At 38.9% G+C, this 9,201-nt stretch overlaps 2 protein-coding genes across 2 annotated transcripts; both read right to left on the bottom strand.

The window, feature by feature from the left end:
- Positions 1-362: 362 nt before the first annotated feature.
- On the bottom strand, positions 363-1,546 carry LOC136678092 (putative uncharacterized protein BRD3OS). The gene has a single exon (XM_066655931.1). The coding sequence runs from the start codon at positions 760-762 to the stop codon at positions 511-513; it is 252 nt and encodes an 83-aa protein (XP_066512028.1). The 5' UTR covers positions 763-1,546; the 3' UTR covers positions 363-510.
- Positions 1,547-4,540: 2,994 nt separating this feature from the next.
- Positions 4,541-9,201, bottom strand: LOC136678962 (endothelial differentiation-related factor 1 homolog). Its single transcript, XM_066657176.1, has 5 exons — positions 8,993-9,201; positions 8,691-8,742; positions 5,433-5,593; positions 5,024-5,117; positions 4,541-4,896 (listed from the first exon to the last, which is right to left on the bottom strand). Exons 1-5 carry the CDS (start codon positions 9,065-9,067, stop codon positions 4,835-4,837), a joined length of 444 nt encoding a protein of 147 aa, XP_066513273.1. The 5' UTR covers positions 9,068-9,201; the 3' UTR covers positions 4,541-4,834.

The raw sequence follows: 9,201 nt of genomic DNA, 5'->3' as shown, positions 1-9,201 counted from the left end.
GTATGTGATTTCTGGGGTTCGGATTGCAATTATTTTTTTTTCTTTTTTTTTAAACACACAGAAGTCCCTTTTAAGGACCTTTTCAGTACAGATTTTAATGCAGTCTTGTAAATCTGAATCTATTGACAAAATATATTAAAAAAGGTCAAATCTTGCCCTTAAAATTAAAAAATCAATTTTATAATAAAATTAAGATGAAGAATCAAGCTGCTGAATGGTTCCTGACATTTTTTGGTTGTAGTGTTGAGTTTTTAAAGAATAGCAGCTGCAGTAAAGTGGAAAATGTATTTTCATTTTTTAGGATCAAATACAGCACTGAAGTCTGTTACCCAGCGCTCAGAATTCTACAGAAAGTATATACTGCATTTACGGGGGAAATCCCTTTAGCTTTCTAAGTTTGCAAAAAACGTTTCTCCAAAAACTTGTACACTTGCTTCTCCATCTATTTCATTTAAAGATGGTTAATGTATTGTTAAGATGTGTTACATATATTACTGATGAATAACACTGTTACATGACAGTACAGACAGTGGAGCCGGAGTCAGGTGAGGGTGGGAGGCTTTTCTTATCGCGGATGACTATGGCCTGGTTGCCGAAGCGGCTGTACACGGCGCTCTGACTCCGGTTCAGGTAACTAGCAGGCGGCGCCTTTTCCAGCTCGAGTTGCTGCTGCTGCCAGATCAGCAGTGAAGTGTCTCTGTATCGGAGTCTAGCAAAGGTGTCGGACATGGCCTTGTCGGCCAGAGGACACCTCTCAGACATTATGCCCTTGTATAGGGTTGTAAATGTATGTTTGGGGCTAGTTCTCAGTAAAAAGCCTCAGAAAATCCATCCCCTTCGGCGCCATTACCACCGTGTAGAGTGAGAAATAATCCGTGCCGTTCGGTTCGGGATCTTTATTGTCGGAATGCTTGTGTTGAATGTCTCCTTTCGTTGTGTAGCTCCTCTAGAATATCGGTGGATGACCTGTGGCACTAGTATATTTGTTAAACAGCAGTGTGGTGCTTTACTTTGCTCTCAGTATTTCCATTTATGTTATACGAACTGGATTTTTATATCTTTGTGTGAGAGCACAATCCAGTTTGCTTTAAGCTTAGTTCGTGATTACGGTCTTTCAGACAGCTCCTTTCTTTCTTTCAACAACTCTTCAGTGTTCAACACGTCCATTTAAACCTCATACACCAGTGCTCAGCGGTTAAATTGTTAGTCCAAATAAACCAGTCACGTAACACGGGTATTTTCTTCTTCTCAGGCAGAAATGTAAACCACATCAGTCCGAACAACACGCTGCCTCGCACTGAGAGTAACGTAAACATGTCGAAGACTTTTTGTCCATGTCCTTCGAGCTAACGTTAGCTCAGATTTATAGCTCACGTACGGTGATTAAGACCGCGACCGCTATTCCAGAATTTCACCGTCTTAAACATAATCTTTCCCAGAGACTCTGCTCCTGAAGAAGGGTTTTTGTCTGTAGGGTGTCACTAGAACAAAATATAAATGTTCAGATTTTGGGTAAGAAGCGAAAGGCGAGCGGCAACACAGCGCCATGGCAACAGCTCCACGAAGTCCGAGTGAACCGGGAGAACAGAGACCGCGTGTGTTCGCGACACTGCCACCTAGAGAAGGGGATATGAGGACATGGACAATTGGGATCACTGTCGGTTTAGTGTGTGTGTGTGTGTGTGTGTGTTAATATCAAATAGCTACGTTCACACAGCAGGTAAAAGTGGCCCAAATCCGATCTGTTTCGTCATGTGACACAGCTGTGTCATTTTGTGCAAAGGACGAGGCTTCAGGCGCTGACCAGAAGAAAATGTCTCAGACTTTTGGTCCTTTGTGCCATTGTGTGTCACATATGTGGTTGAGTTATAGCTGAGTTGAATTCCAAGATGAAGTAGAACCTAGGTAGAATAAGCCTTAAAAGCTCTAAGTATTTAAACCATGTAGAAGTATTTAGGTTGAATAAACCAATAACCTTTACATCTGTAATAATTGTGATAAAGTATTAATCTGTAAATTAATAATAAAATTAATAATAAAATTTGTTTGAAAAAAGCCTTCATGTGGACAGTAAGGATTATTTGTTATCCCCTTTGCTAGAAGGCAGAAACACAATCATGATCGTCAAACTGTAGCCTAGTGTTCAGTTGCAATCTTTCATGTCTCTGGAGTGGGAACACATGCTGGAGGGGGTGCCAGTCCCTCGAAAGGCGACACACACTCACACCTACCAATGTATATGGACGTTGGAATTAAACCAGGGTCGACATGGGGAGAACACACCAAACTCCTCACAGATGGTCACCTGGAACAGGGCTCGAACCCACAAACTCAGAACCCTGGAGCTGTGTGAAAGTGACACTACCTGTTGTGCCACCGTGCCACAAAATCTAATGTGTGTTTTCAGTGTGAGAGCCCAGGAGTGAGGAACAGAACTGTGTATTTTAGACATTTTCAGTTTTCTTTCTTCTCTGTTCTCATTTTCACCATATTTAACCATTACCCTTATTTCGCCAAGCATTTAGTTTTGCTCCATTATTTATATTATATTTACATTATTTATTATATGTCTTTGCACTCTTATGTTAGAGTTTGCCATGATCTAATCAAATCAAATGTATTTGTATAGTGCTTTTTACATCTGATGTTTTCACAAAGCAGCTTCACAGTATTTCGGTAAGACAAAGTTTTGACATAAAATGTAAAAATGTAAAACCCCCAGGTGAGCAAGCCAAGGGTGACAGTGGCAAGGAAAAACACCCTCAGAGATGAGGAAGAAACCTTGGGAGGAACCAAGGCTCACAAGGGGGGACCTATCCTTCTCTGGTCAATCTATTAGTAATAATAAGAATTAACTTCAGTGAAAAGCCACAAAAAAAATAATTCATTTATTGTCTGTAGCAGCTTATCGAATTCATGGTCGCAGTGTGTCCAGAACCCACACAGAAATATTGGGCACAAGGTTGGAACACACCCTGGAGGGGGCGCCAGTCATTCACAGGGTAAAACACACACCCACACATTCACACCTACGGACACTTTTGAGTCACCAACCCACCTACACTGTCAGTAAATTTGTCACTGTGGTGGTACTTTCAAGGGAACATATTTGCATCTTTAATTAGGGAACATAATTGTACCTTATTTTATTATAACTGTAGATTTTAAAATTGTGTTGATTTCATATGCTCCATTTCATCTATAGGACTTTTATTATGGTTTATATATGACAGTTTTATAATGAAACATTGCAAACATTTCAATCTCTCTTTCTGCAGAACAGACTGTAATGTAACTTTAAGGAATAAAACTGGACAGTTTGTACATTTAGTGACCAATATTGTACCTCTACTGTATCTTTTTTTCTGAGTGTGTTTTTAGACTGTGTGAGGAAACCTGAGCACCTGGAGGAAACCCACACAGACACAGGGAGAACACACCAAAAGGAATCAACAATCGTAAAATGTGTTAAACGACAAATTACTCATAATTCATTACATTTTGCAGTCCACAACTGTGGCAAAAACACTTTTTCCAAAACCTTTTTCTACATAATGTAAAAAATCATTTTAAATGTAATACAGTTTTAATAAGAACAAACAAAATAATACCTAAAAAAATAAACAAGTGAATGAATAATGCTTGGTAATGCATCTGTTGGGTTATGCCATTTCATTCTATTTTTTTTCTAGCTATTAGCACTGGCCCTGTTTTTCCAGTGCCTGAGCTCTAGGGTACTGTCAATGCTAACTTTTTGGTACCACTGGGATACAAACTGACAGAACACAAATTTCTGGATAAGAGTTTTTTTCTAAAATGCTATAAATGTAAATGAGCATCAGTTTTTTAGTGTTTTTTTTTTCAGTAAAATTACATCTAACAACATCTGAGGGTCCATATAAATCAAGGAGGGGTAACCTCCAGACTGTAGGCCGTATATGGCTCTCCTATCAATTATACACTGCCTGCAAGATATATTCAACAGTTTTTTTGCCCATGTTTCTGCTATTTTTTCAGCTAATGGTTGTTATGCAAATAAAATATGCACTGTTCAATCAGTCCAATTGGCCACAAGATCTGTAATCGCAGATTCACCAGTCACTGTGTGTCTGGCTAAAAGTTCTATTTTGCAAGAATGTCTAATTGAAGGAACACAGTTAACAAATACCTTTCAAGACAAATTGACAGCAGATAGCTTTTTAGCTTATGTGGAAAGAAAGCCAGTGGTCATCATGTGTGTAGTTCTCACTATATACCTCAACACTGCAGCGACACTGAAGTAAAGGAAGATCTTCAGGAATAATCTGCCCACCCACCCATCTACTTCCCAGCCAGCTAAACAATATTCAGACATTGTGACAGAGTGTGCACTCAGTGAATGGATCACTAAGTTGAAGGCATCTTTGTGAAGGTATCATTCATTGGCTATTTATATCTTTGTTGATAAGATCTGTAAATATTTAAATAACCCTACCCATGACATAAAGGCTAGTCACTCAGTACAAATTCAAAAATTTATTATTTATTTCAACTTAAGAGCAAGCATAAAATTATGAAAATGTAAAAGAACACAACAGTTCTGTTCAGTCTTCAGAAACTACAAAAGCAGTGTTCTCAAATCATGCAAGCACTCCATTAAAATATGCAAGAGATGACATTATGCTTTCATTCTTAAACTGTCAATTAAATGACATTTGGTCCACCACTGGGCAAAGGAGATTTATTACAGTTAGGAAAAAGGGATATAAATGAGACAGCAGCATGTGAAGACTGACTTAAAGGCCTGAAGTGAGAAGGGATGTTGGCTAAGTGGTGGATTTCGAGGATTTTTTGTTCATTTATTCTTGGGCCCTGCTTCAAAGGGCAGTCCAATGTCTTTTCCACGAAGTTTCAGTCCTGCAAATCATCATAAAACATTTGAGAATTAATCAATCAATATAAAACATACTCCTACTTATAGAAGCATTTTGTTCAGAACAGTAAATCTGCAAAATATTGATAAAAAAAAAGTGTGGAATCTCACCAATAGCTCTCTCTATCTTTCCCATTACTTGATTGTTGGGGATGGCCTTCCCACATTCGTAGTCGGCGATTATTTGTTGTTTCTCATTAATTTTCTGACACAAACAAAACATGTACATGTTTAACATACATTGCATCAACTTAATTACCAGGTGAAGAGTTTTGAAAAAAGAATGAATGTTGTTTGTGCGTTTGCCCTCAGAGCCATGCAAGGCACTATACTTCTCACTGTGAGTTCGGTTGTCGTTTCTTTCTGGAAATCTGGATATTTCAAATACTTTATATCAATATCACCCCACACTGTACAATAACGCTTAACCAATGACTAAGCACCAAAATAAAACTGATAATTTATCAGCAAAACTCATCCTTATCTACATATTAGTGTGATTTGTGATATCAATACTTACAGTGGCCAGGTCCTTCTGAGTCAAGCCTTTATCTTGCCGGCCCTTCTGAATTACTTTTCCAACCTCAAGAGTCACTCTGTCATGATGGAGCTCCTCTGTTTCTCTGTCCAGTTTGGCTGTATTTTTGGTGACAAGATGTTGCTTATTCTGCCCAGCAGACCCTATAAAGAACAAAGACTTGTGAAAAATGGTAATAACAACCACAATTTCACCAAGTTTAATCAGTTTTCCAGAGTAGGGTCTGTGTTTTAATAAATATGGAAGCAGGACAAAGACTTGCCCAGCGACAGAAAAGGAAACATTCATATGGAAGCCTGACCAAATCTAACTTTTTCTGTCACTCATAGCTTGGCCAAACATCAATACGGATGAAGATTAGATTTATGAACAAGCTCTAACTGTTAACCTAAACAACATCGATTGGACGTTTACTACAAAAATGAGGGGGATACCACAGGACTGCACAAATACTACTGTGTTAAATGCAGACAGAGGTAGTGGAAAGTGGAAACCCACAAATAGGCTTGAAATATGCATTAAAACTTTTATCTATAGTAATGCATACTAATAGTTATATTCATAGTAATATTAACAACAGTAATAACAATAACTAATATATATATATATATATATATATATCATAAACAACCAAAACCAATGCAAAGCCCAACAATTACTCAAACAAACCCTCAACACACAAACAAAAAACCCCCAAAAAACAGTCCTTTTTGTTCCCAGCCTATGAGCATGGGCTTAGGTTTGGGGAGATTCTTACTGTAATAGGAGACATTTAGTCCCACCAGGGGCGGCACGGTGGTGCAGCAGGTAGTGTCGCAGTCACACAGCTCCAGGGGCCTGGAGGTTGTGGGTTCGATTCCCGCTCCGGGTGACTGTCTGTGAGGAGTTGGTGTGTTCTCCCCGTGTCTGCGTGGGTTTCCTCCGGGTGCTCTGGTTTCCTCCCACAGTCCAAAAACACACGTTGCAGGTGGATTGGCGACTCAAAAGTGTCCGTAGGTGTGTGTGTGTCTGTGTTGCCCTGTGAAGGACTGGCGTCCCCTCCAGGGTGTATTCCCGTCTTGCGCCCAATGATTCCAGGTAGGCTCTGGACCCCCCGCGACCCTAAATTGGATAAGCGGTTACAGTAGAACTTGGGTACGTCTAAACCTCCAAGCAGTCCTCAGTTCAAGCCACCCGCACAGTTGGGACATTGGCAGACTCAGCCGACACAGGTGATCTGAGTCAGCTAATGGGTGCACTGAGCTTTTCAGCTTATTTTAATATCCCATTAACCCAAATGCATTTGTGTAAATTAGCATTGGGGAAGCATTAGCAATATCTTGATGGAGCATTTATTACTTCTTAAATGTCCGGATTGTGTTGTTATGAACATGTCAAATGGTATGTGCAAGATTTTTTCCCCTTTGTTGTCTATAATGAATGCAATACACTTGAGGCACACATTCCTACTACTGATAGTTATCACTTTGTGATGCTTATTCATACAATATTGTGTCTATGGAACAGAATAATGTTGATTCATTAGTGAAGGTGCTGGTAACTGGAAGGATGAGTTTGTGATTTCAGTATCTCAGGCTGAAGTGTGTGCACAAAGCTCTGTCTACTGTTTGCTGCTTGTGGGCAAGCCTTGGTCATTGTACAACTGTCTGAAATATATTCAGAGGTGTTTACATAGGCTGGCTTGTGAACTGTTTTTAATATCCTGAGTTGAATTAGCATTGTAAGTGGATAAAAAGCGGATACTGCATATGTGTGTGCGTGTGCATGTTTCGTGGGTGTTGCAGTAGAGATTAAAGGGAAACCCCTAATTTAAGAACACCTTCCCTGAGAAGTCAAGCTAGTAACCTCTTAACTATAAATTGTTTTCGCGAAGGAAATTTTATTAGTGTTTGTCAAATGAACTGGCTCTACAAAATTGTCCACTGGTGTGTATGTGTGTGTGTGAGACTGATTGGGTGTGTGACGCTGTGTGATGGACTGGCACCCTGTTCGGTGTGTGTTCCTGCTTTGTGATTGCCAGCAGGCTCTGGACCCATTGTGATCCTCATCAGGATGAAGTGGTTACAGATAAATGAATAAATATATATAATATATATATTTCTTTGGAGTCTGAAGAAAGCTCACTTTTACCGCTGTACCATCGGCTGTATGGTACAGCAGTTGCTGTGATGCAGACAGCAAAGCTCTCCAGCGGGTGGTAAAAACAGCACAGCGCATCATAGGCACTGAATTACCTACCATCAAGGACATCTACCACAAACGCTGCCTGGGCAGGGCAAGAAATATCGTCAGGACGTCACCCACCCAAATCATGGACTTTTCAGCCCCTTACCATCTGGCAGATGTTACAGGAGCCTCCGTTCCCGCACTAACAGGCTTCGTAAAAAATTTTTTTCCCTGAGACTGTTATCCTGATGAACACTATTCAGGCACTTTAAATAAACATTGCACAATCATTTCACTGCACCTTCTGTAAAGTTGTATTTCATTCATCCTTCAGTACATAATGCATCATCTACACAATGTTACTTGGTTTACATGTTTTATATTTCAATATGTATATATGGTTACAACTTCCATAATTACAATGTTATATCACAACTGCACTTTATGTAAATTATGTAAATAATGTTATATATTGCACTTCTGGTTCGATGCTAACTACATTTCATTGGCCCTGTACTTGTACTCTGCACAATGACAATAAAGTTGAATCTAATCTAATCTAAACTATCATTTTCTGGGTTCATATTCTTTTTTTATTCAGAAAGTTATAATTAAAATGGCAGCAATCTATTAAACATTCTTCCAAGAAAAAAAAATTAACCTCTAAATAAGCTCTTACTACATTTAATTAAATATAAGTAATATCTAGAAATCATTATGTCTCAAAGTGGGGATCAAAAGTCAAAAATTTTAAATACATGATTACCCTGTTATTAATATTTTACTCAGATTATAATAACTATATAGTAGAAACGTAATAAACACATTCTAAAAAGAAATAATAAAAACATATCTTTGAGAAATAGCTTTTGGCAAAACGTTCAGCCACAACATAAACAACCTTAGTGCTGACGGAAGTTAGCCTGCTGGCTTTAAACTTTCCCAGGAGTTCAGTGATACTTCCAGACCTTTGTAGAAAGTTCTGATTTTACAAGTCTATACTTTCAAACTTTCTAAGTTCTAAATCATTTCACTTTGCATCAAGTACCCAGCATCAACAAAAACACGTCTTACACTTCTTTGTGGTCTCGACTTCTTCTCCTCGTCTCTGGGCGGCAGTTACAGCCTGTGGGGACACATTTCATCAGATGTTCAGTTATCGTTAGCTCAAAAGCTAAACTCTTGCGGATAAGAATGTAACGTTAACGTTCCCGAAGGCTGTATTTAATATTAAATGAAACATATCTCGCATAGAGAAGCTATAATCACCGCAGACACACCAACAAGGGAAAAACAGATGCAAATACAGAAAGAAATATTTAATCGTTAAGTGTTAAAAGAAATTGTTACAGAAGCTGTTGTAGCTCAGTATGGACCTGTTTAGATTTGGACTGAGCGGCGGATCCCTTCTTCCTCAGAACAGTCACGGTGTCCCAGTCACTCTCCGCCATGTCTCTTTAGATTTATAACAGTGTTAATATCTCAGAAAAACTGATAAAAGAGCGATGTATTTCGGATTATTCACTAGTCCACAATGTACTTGTTTAACTAGACTTTGGTGCCTCGATTAATCCCTACGCTACAC

The sequence above is a fragment of the Hoplias malabaricus genome, chromosome Y (assembly GCF_029633855.1).
Source record: "Hoplias malabaricus isolate fHopMal1 chromosome Y, fHopMal1.hap1, whole genome shotgun sequence".
In the NCBI taxonomy this organism is placed as follows: Eukaryota; Metazoa; Chordata; class Actinopteri; order Characiformes; family Erythrinidae; genus Hoplias; species Hoplias malabaricus.
The sequence above is the reverse complement of the archived record's forward strand: the minus strand, read 5'-3'. Positions and strand labels throughout refer to the sequence as shown.